Source organism: Alosa alosa, chromosome 10, assembly GCF_017589495.1.
Source record: "Alosa alosa isolate M-15738 ecotype Scorff River chromosome 10, AALO_Geno_1.1, whole genome shotgun sequence".
Taxonomy (NCBI): domain Eukaryota; kingdom Metazoa; phylum Chordata; class Actinopteri; order Clupeiformes; family Clupeidae; genus Alosa; species Alosa alosa.
In genome coordinates, this window is record NC_063198.1 from 32,419,897 (window position 1) to 32,442,396 (window position 22,500).

The window sequence follows — 22,500 nt, forward strand, 5'->3', positions numbered from 1 at the left end:
CAACACAATTGCTGCCATATTTTCTTTGTTGGTGAATATTTTGCTTATCTAGTGGATGGATTTAGCACAATCCTTAAAAGGGGGAAGTAGGGGGATTCTTATCATTGGAACTCATATGGTATTGACCTTTTGAAACAGACAGAAATATCATTTTCCACACACATATCTGCCCCCCCCCACCCCCGTTCACACCACGAATGCGTTGGCCCCGCTAAGGGTGAGCAGAGATTATATACGGGGGATGATGCTGTTGGTACTCAGAGTCCAGGAAGCGGTGTGTGTGTGTGTGTGTGTGCGTGTCTGCGTGTGTGTGAAGGTTGGTGGCAGTGGGTAGAAGGTGTCTGGTCTGAACAGGATATAACAGAGGCGAATAACGGCTCTGCTGAGTAAATGGAAAATTCCGACTACGCCAAAGCACCGGAGATGAAAGCAGTACCCAGTCTCTCTCCATCTTCACTCGGGCTTATGTGCAAAGGCCCTCATCTTCCTCACATCTCATCTTCCTCACATCTCATCTTCTGTCAGCCCCCCTGCTTCTCCGCTAGAAATGATCGAAAGCCTGAAAGGGTTGTGGTAATCCCCGAAACCTCCCGACAGCCAGCAGCCAATGTTATCGACTTTCTGTTAGTTCAGTTGTGGTGTGTGTGTGTGTGTGTGTGTGTGTGTGTGTGTTACATGGTCACACACTGTGCAAGTGCCGAGGGGGGCTGTTGAAATTCCTGCCATCTTGGTGGGTAGGCCTACATACCCGCGGAAAGATTTCTGCTTTGTGTACACACGCTGTGCAGCCCCCAGTATACAGGATCTTCAGTTTAAAACTACAGAAGTTCAGTTATAAGAACGAGAGCTGCAAGCCATTGGTGTTTTTATTATTTTTGTTGGCTTCATTGATTAGCCTCCTAGCATCCTGATTAGCATGTGACGTCTCCCCAACCTACATGTCTGTCCTGTTGGTTTGTCTGTCAGTCACACGTGTCATAACAGTCCAGCTGACTGCCCTCTCTGTCTCTCAACAGATGGTGTGTGCTGAGCTGGGTTAAAACGATGGGAGGAGACCTGGCCCTAAGGAACGGCCCTCGCTAGGAACCCTCCCTCCTCCTCCTCCTCTTCCTCCTCTTCCTCCTCCTCCTCTGCTGCCCAGGCGTCTGCGCAGCCCCCGTTCCGAGCCCCTGGCAGTCATGGCCAATCACCTTGAGCTGCTGAACGAGCTGCAGCAGCTGGACAAGGTGCCCAGCCTGGAGCGACTGCGGGCGGCCCAGAAGCGCCGGGCGCAACAGCTGAAGCGATGGGCCGCCTACGAGAAGGAGATGCAGAGCAAGAAGCGCAAGGCCGACAAGCAGCGTCGCAGCGGCGGCCTCCATGCCCTGCATGCCGAGAGCCGCAAGCGCGTCTCCTTCTCGGCCAGCGTGGCGCTGCTGGAGGCCTCGGCCAGGAACGATCCAGACGAAGGTAAGACGTGACGCCGGCCCGTCCAGACTTACAAGAGAAGATCTGTTTCTCTTTTTCCTCATATTTTAAATCATGCCCCCAGGGTGTAGCACTGTTAGCTGCCTGGCTACTCTAGCTGTTGCCCCCAGGGTGTAGCACTGTTAGCTGCCTGGCTACTCTAGCTGTTGCCCCCAGGGTGTAGCACTGTTAGCTGCCTGGATGTTCTAGCTGTTGGCTGCAGCAACTCGAGCAGGGTAGCACTGAGTGTTTTTTCCCCATTCAGACAGTATTTGGTATCCTCGAGAAACCGAGATCTATGTGAAAAATCCTTTAATGTGTTTTCCTTTAACGTGATGATGCAGAATCACCATGGTCCTAGTGGTACTGATGATGCAGAATTACTATGGTTATAATGGTACTGATGATGAGGGATCACCATGGTTACAGTGTTACTATAATGCAGGATCACCATGCTTATAGCCGTCCTTATGATGCTGACACCAGTCAGTTGTAGCTGTTCCTTCCTATTATGCTGAATCACAGCTAGACAGTTCCTCTGTAACAGCTGCAGACTTGCTGAGACCAAGCGTGGTGTGAGATAGGACATGTGTCCTCTGAGATTGGTCTTGGTGTGGCTGTGAGATGTGCAGTCTGCCTCGTTATCTTCCCATAGACTTGAGTGTCTGATAGCCACCACTGTGTAGTGTCCCAGGGAGCTATAAATGTATTAGAGCCAAATGTTGCAACAGATTGCTGTTTTGATTTCCTTCTGTTGCTGTTGCCTTCAATTGTTTTCGTTTCAGATTTGTTGTAGTGATGTGCCATTCGCCCACACTGACCTTTTGAAATCAGAGTTTATTGGTCATGTCTGTGGAGGCAGTGCACATGGACAGGGCTTTGTGGCTCTTAAAAGAAGTCGGAAATTTAACGAGGCACTAAAACGCGGTATTTGCACCATATTTGTTTTCGGAGACGCCCCACTTTGGCTCTGACTGCAGACTAGAGGTGCTAAAATTGGCTCCCTCACCCCCCACCATCCATCCTCCCACTCACCAGACCAAGCAGCAGCGCTCCCCTCAAACAAACCCTCAAATCCAAAAGTGTTAGATGGTCTGCGCCTAATGACGTGAAAGCAATGGAGAGCCTACATGCCCACTAGAGTCTCCACCCAGAGAGCCGGTGGCTGCCGTTAAAACCACTGGACGTGCAATCACACACACACACACACACACACACACACACACTCCTCAATGCCCCCCATCCCCCATGCCTGCTGTGCATGTTTCTCTGGATAAATGGAAAATGATAGTTTGGTCAGGCATGTGCTGGAGCCATATGGTAATTTCATCCATGTATTCACACAGCCAACTTTCGCTTGAAGCCAAGTTGAGCATTTGGAGTTGAGAACAGAACTTTGGACTTTGGACGCACGAGTGCACATTGCGCACACTTCCCTTCACTTCTGTCTCTTCTCTGTCTGTGTCCTCACTGGACAGAACATGGCAAAGGTCAAACTGAGACGGCCATAAAAATAATATAGCGTATTGGAGTGCTAGAGCTCAGACTTTTGCTCTGCCTTTGAGCAGAATATAATCTGCATTTGCATAGACTTGCTGCTGCGGCATGTTCTAAGAGCAGACAGGGATGTTGTTCTCCTCTCTTCATGTTCTAAGAGCAGACAGGGACGTTGTTCTCCTCTCTTTATGTTCTAAGGGCAGACAGGGACGTTGTTCTCTTTCTTAGGCATGTTCTAAGAGCGACAGGGACATTGTTCTCTCTTTGTTCGGCGTGTTCTAAGAGCAGACAGGGACGTTGTTCTCCTCTCTTCATGTTCTAAGAGCAGACAGGGACATTGTTCTCTCTTTGTTAGGCATGTTCTAAGAGCAGACAGGGACATTGTTCTCTCTTTGTTAGGCATGTTCTAAGAGCGACAGGGACATTGTTCTCTCTTTGTTAGGCATGTTCTAAGAGCAGACAGGGACGTTGTTCTCCTCTCTCTCTTTGTTATTGTCTGCTTCCTCTTAGACTTCATGAACCAGACACAAATATGGCTCTTTTAAGCTCCCTTAAGCCTTGTGCTACCTGGGAACCCCCCCACCCCCCACCCCACCCCTCCACTAGTACATTTGCGGTTCTTCTTTATGAAGTAGTCCAACATTCCAGAGGAGATGCTTGCCTGTATGAGAGTCATGGACATTGTGACAGGCTTTTTTCCCCACTGCCCCTATGCTATTGCTGAAGGTGTGTGTGTGCGTGTGTCCTTGACCCTCTGACCATTGCAGTAAGTGCCTGCTTCTCCCTTTGTTGATGGGACTCTGGCTGATGACTGCTACCACGTGTGTGACGGGACCGATGGATAAATCAGCTTGGGTTTTCCTCCAGCGCGACGCGTCTGCTTGTCGCCAGCCCAGATTACCATACAGTAGAGCTTCCTCACTGTTATTTATGCACCAGGAGGAGTCCCGAGGAGTCGTTGTAACACACTTCAAAAATCATGTTTTGCAAGAGGCCCTGATTAAATTGGTTTAAGATTGATGACAATGGCACTTTCACAAAATGGGTTTACATCCTCTTCGGTGGCCTAAAATTGATATTATCTCATTAATCTCTGGCATGGAAGACAGTCTCGCAGCAAACATACAAACAAGGTGCCCGCTGCAATATTACATTTCAGATGGACCCCTGATGACCTTGGTTTAGTGTCATTCGTTTATTCTCTGCTGTGCTGGACAGGATTTTTTGAACCGATGGCCCCGTTGGGTCATGAGTGTGGGTCAGCATGCGTGATGTCTGTTAGCCGTCACACACACACACACACAGACTGCTAACAGTGGCATGACGGTCCATTTGGTCGCCATGGCAGCTAACATGCCCGGGATTCCAGTAATCTCCTCTCGGCCCTTTTGTTTCTGATGACCACTCAAGGCCATTCTGGCTAGCGGTGAAGAGAAGTCTCACTGATGAAGGATTTAAATTTTGTATTTTTTTGTGAAAAAAAGAAAAGGGGCAATCAGCGATCCCCTTCTTGCTTCTTGTGAAGGGTATGGTAAGGAGGGTGGCGTACAATTGCCCTTGTTCTCTGGGAGCAGAGAATGTTTTGGGAGCCTGAAACTATTTGCATAGTGCCTGATTTGCTCAGCAAGAATTTGGCTTTAGATCCAGCCATCCAGCCATTTCACACCCATACACACACACACACCCATACACACACACACATGCACACACACAAACACACACATGCATATGGAGCTAAGACAAATTTAGCTCCATACATGCACACACATACATGCGCACACACGCACACACACACGCGCACACACACACACACACACACACACACACAGATAGAGAGATGCAGAGTATGAATGCATCAGTCCGCAGCATTTCTTGTTTACTGCAGTAAATTAAGCAGGTTTCCTCTGAATTAGAAATAACCCTTAACAGGGTTAAATAAACACAAAATAATAAATAGTCAATTAACCACACAAACTGAAGTGGCATCAGTGCTCTGCTCTTGAACAACAAGAGTGTAAACCAAGGCTTAAAAAGCCATCAGTGCAAACAATATTATAAACTGTATAAAAAAAGCAAAACACACAAAAAAGCTGAGTAGAAAATAAATAGTCAATTAACCACACAAACTGAATTGGCATCAGTGCTCTGCTCAAGAGTGTAAACCAAGGCTCAAAAAAGCCATTAGTGTAAAAAATATAAAATTATATATAAAAGCAACACGCACAAAACCTGAGTAGAAAATAGTCAAATTACCACACACACACTGAATTGGCTATAACAACCCAAACAGTACAGTATTGCTATCTCCTCCACACTTTACTGCTCCATCTCCATACTCCCTTCAATTTCTACTGTTTGCCCTGGCTGCAGTCCGAGCATGATGGGGAGATTCTTCTTCTATTCACAAAGGTGATCATTTCAACATGCTCAGGTGTCAGCCTGCTCCTGTGCTCATCAATGATAAGTGAGACTGCGCTAAAAAGCCTCTCACTGTTGATTTTAAAAGCGAAACTGATGCCACAACTGGTCTGGGTTTGCTGAAGTAACCTAGGCTACAGGCTGCATTTATTACAGAAAATCAAGCAACATAGCATGTAGGCCTATCTACACCAGCTGTCCCCAACCACCGGGCCGCGGCCCGGACATTCCTAACCGGGCCGTAGCCTACGACATGAGTTTAAAAAAAAATGCATGCAAACTAAATTAAATTTAATTCGCAATAATGTCACGTTTTTACAAGACATAGGCCTATATGCAGTTGTTTGATTGCACCCATGTTTGCATTTTGCAAGGTCTATTTTCTTACGTCTGTCTGTCCCGCCTTCAACACTTTTACATATTTCCTTCAGCGCTGCGCAGCCTCAGGTCAGCTCACTTCACCTTCTTAGCAAACGGTAGTGTCACACGAAGTTAGCTAAATTGCTAGAATGAGCAACAAAAAACCAGCATCTTTAGCAGGTCACTGGCCAGAGTGTTTGAGTTGCGAGAGCCGCTGCAGAGATTTCTTACAGAAAAAAAGTCACCGTTAGCTGCACATTTTAGTGATGAGGACTGGGTGTCAAAACTCGCTTACCTGTGTGACATATTCGGGTTGCTTAATGACCTCAACCTGTCACTCCAGGGGAGAATGACGACTGTCTTTAAACTGGCAGATAAAGTCGCTGCATTTAAAGCTGCATTTAAAGCCAAGCTTGATTTGTGGGGACGACAAGTGGACCGGGGTATTTGATATGTTCCAAACAGTAGTGGGGGTTTTGGGAGAGACTGAGGCAGGGCCCTTTCTCTCGCAGCTGGTCTTGTGATCACCTTGTTGCGCTTTCAAATGAGTTTGGCGTTACTTCCCATCCTCCAAAGATCCACGGCAAACCAATGAGTGGGTCCATAACCCATTTGTCAATATTGAATAGTCCTAACTTGTCAGCGCAGGAGGAAGAGCAGTTGATCGAAATTGCAAATGACGGTGGTCTTAAGAGTGTGTATAAGGAAAACCTCTCTGGCGGGTTTTGGATCAAAACCAAAGCAGAATATCGAGATAGCCGTAAAAGCTGAAAGCGTTGCTACCATTTCCCACCACATTATCTATGCGAGGCGGGTTTTCGGCAATGACTGCAACTAAGACCAAATTGCGCAATCGACTGGACATTTTTAAACTGTCTCTGTCACTGTCACTGTCTTCCATCACCCCCAGATGGAACCTTCTTGTTCAACAAGAACCTTCTTGTTCTTGGGCAACAAGCACAGGGCTCCCACTGATTATATTCGTAATGCACGTTTAGTTCCCATGTTTTGTTCCCATATTTTGTTAAGCATGTACACACTTATAGATGTAGCTTCAAGTTGTTCAATATTCATAGTTCACATTGTTCAATTTTCACTTCTTCAAGTTCACATTTTTCACATGTTTAAGAGATCGTTACCTTCACTGTTCATACATAACTGGAGCTAGTTCTTTTCAAGTAATGTGCATGCACAACACATATGGAACATGGAACCCCCCCACGCCGGTCCACGAAAAAAAAATAGGAAACAAACCGGTCCATGGTACATAAAAGGTTGGGGACCCCTGATCTACACTATTTACAGACAGGAGCTTAAGTTTACCGCGACAACAGCTGTCACTAATTCACATCGTCGTAGGCTGCGCCGATGCACAGACTAAACGATAAAAAAAGTTATGATAGCCTACTGGAAGCTTCTACCCTTTTGGATGTGTAGAGTTGTAGGCCTAGGTGCACTTAGTTGTTAGCGATTGACCAGGTTGCTTTTTGAAATGAAATGCGTTTTTAGGCTAGCCGATTGTAAAAATAGGGAAATTAAAGTGCGTGCTGTGCCTAGATGCATTACACAAACAATCTTAAATCGCGGAGATAACATTCGTTAGACAGGCAAAGCTGTCAGCAGCAACATGCATAAGAGCCTTAATAGTAAGAGGGTCTCGCGGACACTCGCGGTCACGGTTAACATTAGGCTATATTAATTCAACTGTGACATGAAATGTTTGCCTTGTCTCCTTTATAAAAAGGCATCCGGGTTCCACACCTATATAATCACACAGCCTATGTGAATCATTGCCTTTAATTCACTGTTCCTCTGAAAGACCAGAAATGCTATTCAGTGCATTGTCACGTTTCTGACTCCCTCACCCCTGAATCCCCATGAATGCTTACTTGGTGAAGTCATCATCCCAGGCCTTTTGCATTCAGGAGGCTGCTGCTGAATTATTGAATCGCTCCCATCGCAGCTGCCGTAGGACTGGATTCCAACTCTTTTGGGTAATGACTCTGAGATTGCCTCTCTCCCTTTGTGATGCTCGCAATAGAGACAGATTGCTTTTCTGGGTTCCTCAGCCCCCATTATATGCTCTCTTGCGTGGAGATGGACTCGCCAGAAGTTGAAGGTGAGGTCAAGTGTGGACGGTGTGGCTGTGGACAGAGGACTGAGGCAGAGGAATGTCAATTGCAATCCTTTGCATTCTAGAACTGGGAAGTTTTTTATTAAGATCATTCTTAATCATGGAAGCGGAGGAAAGTGAATGATTCTTCTGCCTTTCCTAAATTCATGTTGCTGCTGTGAGTGATCTGAGAAGGAACTGACAGGTGCTTGGCTGTTGTCATTCAAGCATCTTTGAGTGCTTTGGGTGTTTTAGGCTAAACTAATCTCAACTTGTTCAACTTGTTCATCTCAACTTGTTCACATGGGACCCTCAAGCACACACACACACACACACACACACACACACACACACACACACACACACACACACAATGTTACCTACCGTTTTCACACAACAGGAAGTGGACGCGCTCTGTTTCCTGTTGCCATTGCAGACTCGTGACCACAACGTGCTGTGTTTCCGAAAGGCCACCTGCCTCCACATTTGTTTAGTATTGAGAAATGGTGTGACTGCAGAGACAGACTCAGGGCAAGATCATCCCACACCGCCTTGGCTGCCAGCCCCACACACACTGCTCTAGCGTGGCAGTGCCAACCCCACACACTGCTCTAGCATGGCTGTGCCAACCCCACACACTGCTCTACACACTGCTCTAGCGTGGCAGTGCCAACCCCACACACTGCTCTAGCATGGCTGTGCCAACCCCACACACTGCTCTACACACTGCTCTAGCATGGTAGTGCCAACCCCACACACTGCTCTAGCATGGCTGTGCCAACCCCACACACTGCTCCACACACTGCTCTACACACTGCTCTAGCGTGGCAGTGTCAACCCCACACACTGCTCTAGCGTGGCAGTGCCAACCCCACACACTGCTCTACACACTGCTCTAGCATGGCAGTGTCAACCCCACACACTGCTCTAGCATGGCAGTGCCAACCCCACACACGACTCTAGCATGGCAGTGCCAACCCCACACACTGCTCTAGCATGGCAGTGCCAACCCCACACACTGCTCTAGCGTGGCATTAAACCCACCATAGAGGGTTGGGAGGGAAGGGGAACCTGCTGTGAGCCTCTGGTGTCTGAGGGTTCGCCATTGACACTTGTCGCCTGAAGGGCGCTTGTGTTCACACGACACCACACTGCACAGCACGGCGCCAGCTCTGTGGCTTTAATTGTTGCTCTTTGTCCCTTACTGAAAACGATTTTCTGTCTGCGGTGGCATTTTGAAGAAGTGGGCTGGTGGCTTCAAATCAGTGGCTTTGTGCCCGTGCAAGAGGAGGAGGAGGAGAGGAGGAGCAGGCGAGAGGAGCTCTTGTCTCACACTTGAGAATGTGAGCTCCCGTCTAATGGAATATTCATATATCGTAATTGGGCTCCCATTTGTGAAGCGTTTGCCGCGGACTTGACTGTGTGTGCTTTGTCCGGTCAGGTGTACGCCGACTGGGCACCTCTAAAGGGTCTGTCATCTCCCAGAGGCCGGCCAGGACCCGCGTTCTGTGCGAAGGCTGCAGCGGGCTTATCTTACTCTCAGACGCGCTGTGGCTGTAATTGAGTGCCACTAAAAAGAGAGCGATGGCCCTGGAGCTGCTGTGGGAGCGGACCCCGTTGGAGCTGCTCCGACATGGAAGGGAGAATTCTTTTAGCACGGTCGAGGCGAGACATCACACGTGGGCAGCGTTGTTATGAAGACAAAGCAGAAGTATGAAAAGAAGTCTCTAAAAGGAATGTAGTAATCAGTGTGCACTGGGTCAGATTTTGTTAGTGTTTTAACTACAAGCACAGTTGCTCATAAAAATCTCTGGTGGGCATTGCAGTCTGGAGCTGAGTGAAAATATTGAACCACAAGTATTATTATCACAAGAATCCACAGCAGCATATAACACCAGTCTTTCTTTTTAATAACTTTAATGGATGTTTGTAATAAGCCATTCAGTCAAGTCAAGTTTATTTATAAAGCACATTTCATACACAGAGGTCATTCAATGTGCTTTACATAAACAAAAGCAAACAGTAATAACAAATAAAAGCATAAAAGGGCAATAGTGAAAGAATAGTTTAAAAGGTAAAGATCATAATAACATAAAATAAAAATAAATGAATAATAATAAAAAACATAAAACGCACAAGGTAAAATCATTTAAAAATAAAGAATATTGTAGAATTTGTAACTCAGTGCAGTTATCAGAAAGCATCTGAGAAGAGTTTGGTCTTAAGTCTAGATTTAAAACTGGCTACAGTTGGGGCCTTTTTAATATCATCCGGAAGTTGGTCACTCAGTCTTCTTTTAGGCATGATGAATATATGCAGGCCATCAGCCCTTTAGCGGCCTTGTGTTGTCTACATAGTGGAGTGATTGCGTAAGGTCTTTGTGTAGGAATCTGGACAGTGCGACTGTCAGCTGGCCGTCAAACTAAGCGCAGCTGAGTCGCTCATCCATGGTCCTCGTCCAGCTCACTGAATTTCACCGCTTAAGATGTCTTTGGCTTTGGAGCAGCACAAATCCCTGCCGTGAGCTGCCTCACCCTGCCAGTCTGTCTTCGTCTGGCCTCACAGCTCAGTTGCTCAGTTTCCCCTCATTCCTGCACATTCATTCTCAGATCATATTCTCATATCATAACATATTCTCATATCTCATAACATATTCTCATATCTCAGATCATATTCTCATATCTCAGATCATATTCTCATATTCTCATATCTCATAACATATTCTCATATCTCATATCATATTGTCATATATCATATTCTCATATCTCATAACATATTCTCATATCTCATATCATATTCTCATATTCTCATATCTCATATCATATTCTCATATATCATATTCTCATATCTCATAACATATTCTCATATCTCATATCATATTCTCATATCATATTCTCATATATCATATTCTCATATCTCATATCCATATATCATATTCTCATATCTCATATCATATTCCTCATATCTCATAACATATTCTCATATCTCAGATCATATTCTCATATATCATATTCTCATATCTCAGATCATATTCTCATATCATAACATATTCTCATATCTCAGATCATATTCTCATATCTCAGATCATATTCTCATATCTCATATCATATTGTCATATATCATATTCTCATATCATAACATATTCTCATATCTCATATCATATTGTCATATATCATATTCTCATATCATAACATATTCTCATATCTCATATCCTTATTCTCATATCATAACATATTCTCATATCTCATAACATATTCCTCATATCTCATAACATATTCTCATATCTCAGATCATATTCTCATATCATATTCTCATATCTCATAACATATTCTCATATCTCATATCCTTATTCTCATATCTCATATCATATTGTCATATATCATATTCTCATATCTCATATCCTTATTCTCATATCTCAGATCATACTCATATCATATTCTCCATCTCTCCCACTCTTTCTCATTTACTCCACCTTCTTAGTGGCTTTCCTCTGGCTTCAAACCCTCTCTCATTCTCTCTCATTTTTTTCTTTCGTTCTTTTCTTACTTTGGCCCTATTCCACCCCTCGTCATCTCTCTCATTTTCACAGCCTTCTTATGAGTTTCTTCTGAGTGCCTTAGAAGTTTAATTACCAGCGTCAGGAACCGGTTCCCTTGTTCCACCTCCCCTCCTCTTGTCTGCGTCGGCCCTCCTGACGAACGGCCTCTCTCCACCCCATTGAGATCAGAGGGGAGCCATCTCTCTGCTAAATTAACTAATTGGGAAAAAATGGCGTAGGGGGCCCCAGTTCTGACAAATAGTCCCTTTCAAAGATGGCAGCTGCTTGTTAACCCTTCACTTTGTCATCCCTTTCTTCTGCCGCTTCTGTTCTCGTACTAATTGGAGTGTTCCGCACGTCGTCATAGCGATTATAATATTGTGACTGTATGTCATACATGCGTCTTTGAGGACTTTTTTTCCCTGTTTGACTTGGTAAGTGGGTTGTACGATAGTATCACTATGTGACCACTTATGAATAAGGGCTGGCTTGTGAATGTTATAAGAGGCACTACTGACTGACGCACACACACACACACACACAACCACAAATCTCACACACTGCTGCCACCCAGAACACGTTCACAGTGGCCCCCGGTTGAGTCACCGCCAGCATAATATGGTTATTAAGGAGCAGAATTACCTACACTAGGGGCAACAAACAAACAAACAAACAAACAAACAAACAAACAAACAAACAAACAAACAAACAAGAGCAAAGTGGATGAAAGAGACTTATAGACGTTCACACAGAGATGGTGCTTCCTGTGGGGCTGCATATGTAAATCAGCCCAAGGCTAACTCTGGTGCAATGCATCAAATGGTTACATTTATGTTTTAATTGCACACTGTCCCTTACAAATAAAATTGAAATCGAGAAGGGCAATTCCACGTCCATATCGCCAACACAATGGCATGGTATGGTATGATGGAAATGATGATTACTTCAAATTTGAGCATTCACTGAACAGACATGAAAAACTTCACATAATCATTCGCATCATACAAATACCATGGCATTTAGTTGCCGTTATGGACGTGACAGTTTTGTGTGGAATTGCCCAGAAATAAAAGGAGGGACAAAGACAGTTTAAGAGAATCTGCTGCTCTTAGTGTATTCATTCTAAAGCCGAAGCCATTATTGCTGCAGTACCATCAGTCTAACTGAACTCAAGCATTTGGCCTTTGAGCCCCAGGGGGTCATTTCTGATAGACAACACGCTAAATCCCCTCTTCCAGCTTTCAGTCGCTTATTTCCTGTGATCCTTTCATCTTCAACCCCCCCACACACACACACACACACACACACACACACACACACACACACACATACACACATACATACATACACACACGCACACACACACTTCACCTTTGACAACCTTTACTCTGTGTTGAATATAATTAGAGTGCTGCTGTTCATTTCCTCCTGTTGGATGCGGCTGCATTTGAAAATGTACCTGGGTGGGGGGGGGGGTCGGTGGCCGAGGCAAATGATTTGGAAAATGGGCTCATAAGGAGCTGTCCGCTCCCCACGGCAGAGCACATCGGGTGAGATTAACGGCCGCTGGGTAGCCTCTCCCCCGCAGGTGAGGTCTGCGTGATCCGGAATGATCCGGAATACCACATGAATCGATCAGCGGCGTGCTGGCGTTTTATCTTCATTACGGGGGGTTGATTCTCCTAAAAGCCAGCCGGGAAGCGTGCGGAAAATGGTGCTGCTGAGTTCAGATGAGACGAGACGAGACGAGACGAGACCTTTTCACTTCCCTGGGATCGGCCACAGATGAGATGAGCCCTTTTCGCTTCCCTGGGATCGGCCACAGAGTGAACACCACATATAAAGGCTTTTTTCATTTACCTCCCATAGTGGCTGGGGAAAAGTAATGGCTGCCCAAAGTCTGATGTTCTCAAAGTGTGTGTGTGTGTGTGTGCGTGCGTGTGCACTGCCTTAACACATCAGCGAATGTTTGCAAATGCAAATGTGTTTCTATCCTCCTCCTATATGGACACGTGGCATTTCCGGAGTGCAGTGGGGGGTGTTTTGGGGGTTTTTTTGGGGTTTTTTGGGGGTATAACATGAGTAATCTCCAGGTTGTTAATTGGATGATGTGGGAATTAAATCCCTTCCTCCCCATTCAGCAGATCTGAGACCCTCAGCTCCACCCCACCCCTCCCCTCCCTAAACTGATCCTCCTCAGTAGGGATTTGGTGGACTGCAATGGGCATTGGGATTACCTAACAGTGATGGATTAAATTATCCTGTGGCTGTCATTGGTCTCATTCAGGGAGTCAGAAGAGATGATGAGGGTGATGGTGATGATGACAATAATGTGGAGGAGAATGATGTAGGCCATGATCTACAGTATATGATATATGATTATTATTTAATTGTTGTTGTTGTTGCTGCTGTTATTGACATGGTATTGGTCAGAGCTGAGGGTCAGTTCTCCATCAACTCAGCTCCAGTGTGTTCTAATCACAGTTTCCGGATTTGTTTGAAAATCCCATTTGCCCTTTGCAATGGATTAGGAGTGTTCCTCCTCTCATGGATTTGTTGGTTGTGCAGGTTTTGTGTGGTCTGAAATATTTATCAAGCTATGTATTGTTTGATAAACATTTCTATATTTTGACTGTGACAGTAACACACACACACACACACACACAGAGGGAGGTTTTTTGGCATCCTCTGGTATTATTTTTCTTTCGACTTCGCCCACACAAGCAATCATGTCAAACAAGCTTTGAGCTGCCTTGCCTACCCCCATCTGCTAGCAGTAGCGCTTGGGCTCAACGCAGAATTAGCATTGGCATTAGCATGTGTCTCTTTCAGTTGATGGTGACATTTGCCCATGAGCGCGTCTATCTCCGTTCTCGGAAATGCTTGTCTTGCTCGTAATGGAAGGTAGTCTGGGCTTATCTTAATTCCTTTGATATTTGCTTGTTAGTCTGCACACTGTATCTAATTGGACGGAGGCGGAGGGCAAGAGATAGGGACGTCAGTGAGGCTGTGCCTGTGCTCAACCGCCAAGTAAGGACACATTTATGCTTCTGTGCACGAAGCAGACGCTCTCTTCCTCTCTCTTCCTCCCTCTCTCTCTTTCTCTTTCTCTCTCTCTCTCTCTCTCTCTTTTTCTCTTTCTCTCTCTCTGTCTGTCTCTCTCTCTTCCTCTCTCTGTCTCTCTCTCTCTGTCTCTCTCTCTCTATCTATCTATCTATCTCTCTCTCTCTCTCTCTCTCTCTTTTTCTCTTTCTCTCTCTCTGTCTGTCTCTCTCTCTTCCTCTCTCTGTCTCTCTCTCTCTGTCTCTCTCTCTATCTATCTATCTATCTATCTATCTCTCTCTCTTTTTTTCTCTTTCTCTCTCTCTGTCTGTCTCTCTCTCTTCCTCTCTCTCTCTCTGTCTCTCTCTTCTTCCTCTCTCTCTCTGTCTCTCTCTCTCTCTCTCTCTCTGCAGGGTCTCTTGTGAGTTTCAGAGATTAAAGATGAGATTATAGTCTCACACGCATTCCTGTGCATTCACTCTGTAACAGAAATGGAACATATGTGACCAGTTTGTTGATATGAGTATATATGAGTGTATAAAACACAGAGTTCCTCACTCAGAGTGGGCGGTAGTGCTGTTGGAAGTGTTCTGGGTTAATCGTGGGGAATTGCAGTTCAGCGATGGGTTTTGAGGAACAGATGTCTACATTCTCAAACATTTTTTCATTCTTCATTCCTCCTGTATTTTGACTCTCCCAAGTGGCCCTGTCACTGGGGAGAGGAGCGGCATCTGAACATCTGTGTGTAGAAGCCTCCATCTGACAGCCTTCAACTCACTTTGTCTCGTACTCTATCTCACTCTTCTCTCTCTCTCTCCTCACTTCTCTCTCTCTCTCTCCTCACTTCTCTCTCTCTCTCTCTCTCTGTCTCTCTGTCTCTTTTCATGTGTGTGTCTGTGTACCTGACTCATTCATACACAGTACATATACTCAGACAACACATAAAAGAACAATCCCTTGACACTGGCTTCCTCTCCAAACTCAATCTTTTGGAAACACACACACACACACACACACACACACACACACACACACACACTCTCACTCACTCACATACACACACTCTCACTCACTCACATACACACACACACACTATATTATATTTCCATTCATGGCATTATGGAACCAGCATACACACACACTCAGATAAATACACACCCACATACACACACACATCTCTAACATAATTTCAGCTTGAATGAGCTAATCCTCGGGCTCTGGAAAGTAGGCCACCAGGCAGCGCAGCGCAGCGGGGCCCGTAAATGAGCCTCTCATCCATAAGCCCCAGCACCCCTCTATCATCCATAAGCCCCAGCACCCCTCTCATCCGGGGCCCGTAAATGAGCCCCAACACCCCTCTGTCATCCGGGGGAGCAGGAGACGCAGACCACCCTCAGAGCTGTGCTGTGCCCATTGCAACAGCAGCACACTCTAAACACAGTACCCTTCAGCTGAGCAGGGGTGAGAGAACAGACCAGTGCCCTTCAGCTGGGCAGGGGCGAGAGAACAGACCAGTGCCCTCCAGTGCCCTTCAGCTGAGCAGGGGTAAGAGAACAGACCAGTCCCCTCCAGTGTAGGGCTGGGCGATATATCGGTATTACGACTACGACCGATATATTTTTGAAAACGATATGTAGTTGAGACAATATCGTAATACCGGTATTATGTCAAATAATGGGCCATTTTATCAAAGCCACTTGCTCTTCTGTGTTCAGACTAGCACTACAAACTTTCAAACATGACGGACACTGAGTCAGATTTTGTTTACCTTGATCAGAGGTTGGTGCTGATGCCTATTCCTTCGGCACATCAACGGCTAGACCGAGAATTCTCGTTGTGAAATCAAAATTCCACTGGAGCTCCAAGCGGTTTTGTACACGCAGATTTAAGTTACAACACTGTTTACAGCTCTTCGACTCACGGTAAAATGTCATTTTTGGTACATAGCCTAGCTAATTTAAATACACTGAATGCTTGCGTTTAGCGATATACAGTAGCAGATCTAAAGTCCTCAGGGAGACAACCTACACGCTGATTTTATTAAGAGGATATGCACGCGACTCGCGAGCAGTTAGGGCATAATTTTTTATGATTCCTGAAACCCCATTCAATCGTGCATAGGGATTTTTCTTACGAACCGGAACATGCAAAAATGAACGCATACAAAACGACGATAGCGTCCATCATACTCTTGATGAGTGACTCAGTTACGTTGTTTAAGTAGCCTAATTGTTTAAAACAATTTTTTTTGTTGATAGCAACATGTCTAGGCCATCATAGTCTACATTGGCTTGTCATCTAGACCCCATCAAACCCTTACAGGTAAAAAAACTGCATTGTGTGACAAAACTGCAGGTTTTTTCAATATTGTTGTGCCCAAAATAGCCTATTGCATTGTGCAGTATAGGCCTGCGTTGTCAGTCAGGGTCAACTTTTGTTCTTTTGTTATTTGCACAGCTTTATCAGAGCAACTGTAGCCTATGCCTATGTTATTGTTTACACTTTTTTGCACAGCTCTGTTAGAGCAGTCTGAAATGAATATAATTAAAACTGGCAGTGTTGTCGTAATTGTTGTGTTGAGTGAATATATGAAGCACTTCGCTCTTTCTGTTTGAAATATCAATATCGATATCGTATATCGCCAATCAGCCCCAAAATATCGGGACATCAGTTTTGGTCCATATCGCCCAGCCCTACTCCAGTGCCCTTCAGCTGAGCAGGGGTAAGAGAACAGACCAGTCCCCTTCAGTGCCCTTCAGCTGAGCAGGGGTAAGAGAACAGACCAGTGCCCTTCAGCTGAGCAGGGGTAAGAGAACAGACCAGTGCCCTCCAGTGCCCTTCAGCTGAGCAGGGGCGAGAGAACAGACCAGTGCCCTCTAGTGCCCTTCAGCTGAGCAGGGGTAAGAGAACAGACCAGTGCCCTTCAGCTGAGCAGGGGTGAGGGAACAGACCAGTGCCCTTCAGCTGAGCAGGGGTGAGGGAACAGACCAGTGCCCTTCAGCTGAGCAGGGGTGAGAGAACAGACCAGTCCCAGCACTGCTGGAGCCACGAATGGACTTTTAATGGCTTAAAGAGTTTCGCAGCGTTCATTAACAGAGATGTACAAGTCCGGCTTCAGAAAGTAAAAGTCCTACCATGTATTGCACCAGTGCATTTCACTAATTAGCTCATCTACCTGGCTAAGGAGCTGTGCTAATTACAGTAGAATCAGCTGATTTAGTAAATGGTTGGAGCAAATATGTGGCAGGACTTTTACTTTCTGAAGCTGGACTTTTACAACTCTGCTCATTAGGAATGGAGACAACACTTGAACGCTTCATTCAAGTGACTCAAGACACGTCGGCATAATTTGACTGCGGAAGCCGTGTTTTGTAAGTATGGTGATGAGGCCTGTTGTTGTTCTGCAGAGGTTTAGCTGCTGTTTCATCAGCTAGTTAGTAACACAAGAGAGGCCTATTAGTGCCAGTGCTTCCACACACACACAAAGATGCTATTAAAAGGAGGTCTCTGAGAAGGTAGCCATTCATGGGTTAATTATGTCACACTTTAACATGGCTAATTATAAAAATGGATTTCCATTTTCCCTATGTCCTATTAAAGCCAATGTCAAGTTGGTCAGAAGGGGAGGAGGCATTCAAAGCGTCCATGTCCTACTTCTCATGCAGAGAGGACGATGTGCATTCATATGATTAAGGCTGTGTGATGACGCTAATGTGATGTCTGTTGTGCTGTGGTGGAGTAGGCAGCTTATTTGTGAACAGATTGTGTGTGTGTGTGTGTGTGTGTGTTTGTGTGTGAATGCTTCCTAAGTGCTGTTTTTTCTGGTCCAAAGCTGGGCAATTTTGGCGGTGTCCTCTGCGATATTCTAAAAGCCTAGCAGATGTCGGTGGATAGGCTGCGATCAACACAACTCACCACGCACCCTCCTGCTGGGAGCCCTCTCTCTGCTGTGTGTACACATACATGTACAGTCACAAGCTTTTACACACACACACACACACACACACACACACGCACACACTCTCTCTCTCAACTCAAAACACCTGATGTACACACATGCACACTCACACACACCCTCTCTCAACTCAAAACACCTGATGTACACACATGTGTGCACACACACACACACACACACACACACACACACACACACACACTCTCAACTCAAAACACCTGATGTGTACACACACACACACACACACACACACACAGAGTATCTTTCAGGTCCCTCTGACCCAGCTCTTTCTCTGGCCAGACTGGTGCTCTGATATCTTCTCAGATTTGGGGAGTCTGCACTGTCTCTCTTATCAGGCATCTGCTCCGAGCCGTAATGGCCGCCGGCAGGCCGCAGTATCCTCCTCCATCCTCGGTCGGACTGTCCGATAAGCGTGGGCGGGGTCCGGCGCCCCCTGGCTCTTGTTTATTGACGTTTGTGTTATCTTTTGGGAAGCATCGCAGACCCCCTCCCTGGCTCGGTATGTGATGCACCCGCCCAGGAAGAGAGAGAGAGAGGGAGGGAGAGAGAGAGAGAGTTATTTGCTCTGTCATATTGGCTGTTTTTTTTGTTCTTTTGTCGTTGGAAAGAATGAAGCATTGGGAGGGAAAAAACAGATGAGATAAAAGCTATGGAGACTTGTCCAGTGGGTTATGTGCAGTAAGAGGAGCAGTTATCAGGCTGCGATCTGCAGTCAGCGTCTCGCTTGGGGGGGAAAGAAGATGGTGGGCACGCAGAATAAATAATAAATAGATACCAATCACCCTAACGGCACTCGTCATCAGTCCTCTTTCTTTAATCTCTCTCTCTCTCTCTCTCTCTCTCTCTCTCTCTCTCTCTCTCTGTCACTCTCCTGCTCTTCTCAGATCACTTGTCTTCCTCTCTGTCAAATACACGTTTCCATTTATAGCCAACTGTGGCTGTGGTCTCTTGGAAGAGGATGTTGAAGCACACGGAGAGAAAAAGAAACAGAAGGAGGGAGAGAGTGGGGGAGAGAGAAAGAGCGAGAGAGAGAGAGATGGAGAGAGAGAGAGATGGAGAAGAGAGAGAGGGAGAGCGAGAGATGGAGAAGAGAGAGAGAGATGGAGAAGAAAGAGATGGAGAGAGAGATGGAGAAGAGAGAGAGATGGAGAAGAGAGAGAGAGAGAGATGGAAAAGAGAGAGATGGAGAGAGAGATGGAGAAGAGAGAGAGAGAGAGAGATGGAGAAGAGAGGTTGTCAGTGGGTTTCTCTGAAGTGCACTCTAGTGTGTCTAAAGGCTGATCGGGGGTCTCTCGCCCCACTCTGCTCTGCTGTGCCGTGCCGTGCCATGCTGTTTCATGCGTGGGGTAGGAGCGGGGCCGACTGCCCAGGGCTAAGCATATGGAACTGCTGCATCTGTTTAAGGCAGGCAGGATAATCTATAATTAGCCCCAATGAAGCTGTTTGCCTCAATCAATGGGCTTAGGCCCAGAGGGGGATGGGAAGGAAGCAGTCCTCTCCTGGGCTATTGGAATGCATCATGGGGGAGCATGTGTGTACATTGGAATATTAAGTTTGGTTTGTATTTTTTGTGTGTTTGTTTAACTAGTATTAATCAGGGTGTATGAGTGTGTGTAGAGTACACGATTACGTATACGTGTGTGTGTTAGGGGTGGGCGATATGGACAAAAAATAATATCTCGATATTTTTTGTGATTTTGACGATGACGATAATTAGTCGATATCCTTTAAAAGAAATTTGTAAAAGTCTGAGTTACTTTACAGCTCATTATTTATGAATAGCATCAATACAATAATAACAAATAACCTAACCTTTTTAACCAAATCAACCAATGCATTGTCACTCCGACACATTCCCAATTCTGCCCCCACTTGTGTGGCAATGACATGGTCTAGCCATGTCACATGGGGCAGCCGTGGCCTACTGGTTAGCACTTCGGACCTGTAACCGGAGGGTTGCCGGTTCGAACCCCGACCAGTAGGCCACGGCTGAAGTGCCCTTGAGCAAGGCACCTAAACCCTCACTGCTCCCCGAGCACCGCTGTTGATGCAGGCAGCTCACTGCGCTGGGATTAGTGTGTGCTTCACTTCACTGTACACTGTGTGCTGTGTGTGTTTCACTAATTCACAGATTGGGATAAATGCAGAGACCAAATTTCCCTCACGGGATCAAAAGAGTATATATACTTATATATATATATATATATATATATATATATATAGCTAGCTACATTAGAGAAGATGAATAGGCCTAGGCCTAACAGTTTCCCAAGAGAAAGTCTGAAGCTGAAGTTCCCTTCAAAAACCTTTACTTAGGATTTACTGTAAAACTAAGCAGACCAACAGAGTACATCTCAGTCATTTCCTTTGAGGTTTTGTTTAAGAGAAATCATGTAGGCTAACATTCCAAGTTACAGAATAGAAACTAATGTGTTAGCTTATGGCTAATGTATATGCGAAATCCCATAGAGATGCTAACGGTTAGCATAATCGATATTAGAGCGAACTTCAGTCCATTTACAAAAGGGTTAGGCCTACATGAGAAGAATTCTTTGTTTACAACTACGACTATTAAAATACTCAAAGGCTAATGTTTTCTCTCCATATAATACCATGTAGGAAAAAACGTGACTCATCAATGCTACTTGAACAGAAGTAGCCACACAAAATCCCAAGTAGCCTCTCGCTGCACAAAATAAACATTAGGCATGCGTGTGACAATGTGGACCCACTAGTGATCATGTGACACTTGCTCTGCTGCTTCTCTCGCATAGCCTACACCTCCTGGATTTAGTGAATGTATGGGGTTTCAATGCGTGATTTCGAGTGTTTTTTTCCATAAGTAATTTAAATACTCGATAATGTAAATTTGCACATCGTTAAAACAACAATCACGATATTATCGCAGACAATATATATAGCCCACCCCTAGTGTGTGTCTGTGTCTGTGTGTGTGTGTCTGTGTGTGTGTGTGTGTGTGCTCGCTCCATGACTGATTAAAGGTTCTCGGTGGAGTGGTAGAATGTTTGGGCGAGGAACCAGACGGTGACGGGCCCTCTCATTACAACATTAGAGCCCCTCTAGTCCATCTGGAGGAGCAGCGCATTGGAGGACCTTAGCTGAATCGAGAATCGGCTTTGCATAAGTCTTATGTTTTCCAAGTCACTGACTTCTTTCATGCCAATGTTGTGCAGACGAATGTCTGTGGTGATACGTTGGTGGTCTGTTGTTGTGCCTGGTGGTATGTGTTGTCTGTGGTGATACGTTGGTGGTCTGTTGTTGTGCCTGGTGGTATGTGTTGTCTGTGGTGATACGTGGTGGTCTGTTGTTGTGCCTGGTGGTATGTGTTGTCTGTGGTGATACGTGGTGGTCTGTTGTTGTGCCTGGTGGTATGTGTTGTCTGTGGTGATACGTGGTGGTCTGTTGTTGTGCCTGGTGGTATGTGTTCCTGAGCTATAGTGTGGGTGAAATAGGAGTAAGGGGACATAGTAGCCTTTTTAGGAAGAAGATATATCTCTTCTTTTCTCTGTGTCTCTCTCTCACTCTCTCTCTCTTTTCTCACTTTCTCAAACTCTTACTCATCTCTTTTTCTCAGTCTGTCTCTCGCTGGGCTTTACACCACGCACACACACATCCTCACAGTGTGTTTGTTGTGTGGGCATGCATTTATGCACGCTGTGGCGGATATGTGTTTGCAAACATCACTCAGCATCTCATCGGTGCCAGTACAGATACCCCACAGCCTTTTCTCTCTCTCTCTCTCTCTCTCTCTCTCTTTTCCTTTCTTTCTTTCTTTCTTTCTTTCTTTCTTTCTCTTTCTCTCTCTTCTCTCTCTCTCTCTTTCTTTCTTTCTTTCTTTCTTTCTTTCTTTCTTTCTTTCTTTCTTTCTTTCTTTCTTTCTCTTTCTCTCTCTTCTCTCTCTCTCTCTCTCTCTCTCTCTCTCTCTCTTGCTCTCTCTTTATCTTTCTTTCTCTCTCTTTCTCTCTCTCCTCTCCTCTCCTCTCTTCCTCTAATCCACTCCTACCCAAGATCCTCTTCCAGAACCACCTCCATCCCAGCATGCACTGGGCTGCTCTGATTTGTATGCCTGACTACTGGCACCAGTGTGAG

At 45.5% G+C, this 22,500-nt stretch overlaps 1 protein-coding gene across 1 annotated transcript in view; it reads left to right on the forward strand.

Moving 5' to 3' along the window:
* The window catches only part of ppp1r16b (protein phosphatase 1, regulatory subunit 16B), a 60,770-nt gene that overhangs the window by 18,825 nt on the left and 19,445 nt on the right, over nucleotides 1-22,500 (forward strand). Inside the window, exon 2 of the mRNA XM_048255948.1 lies at nucleotides 1,017-1,449. Within this exon, the coding sequence (XP_048111905.1) occupies nucleotides 1,179-1,449 (271 nt within the window). The 5' untranslated portion in view covers nucleotides 1,017-1,178. The remainder of the gene's footprint in view (nucleotides 1-1,016; nucleotides 1,450-22,500) is intronic.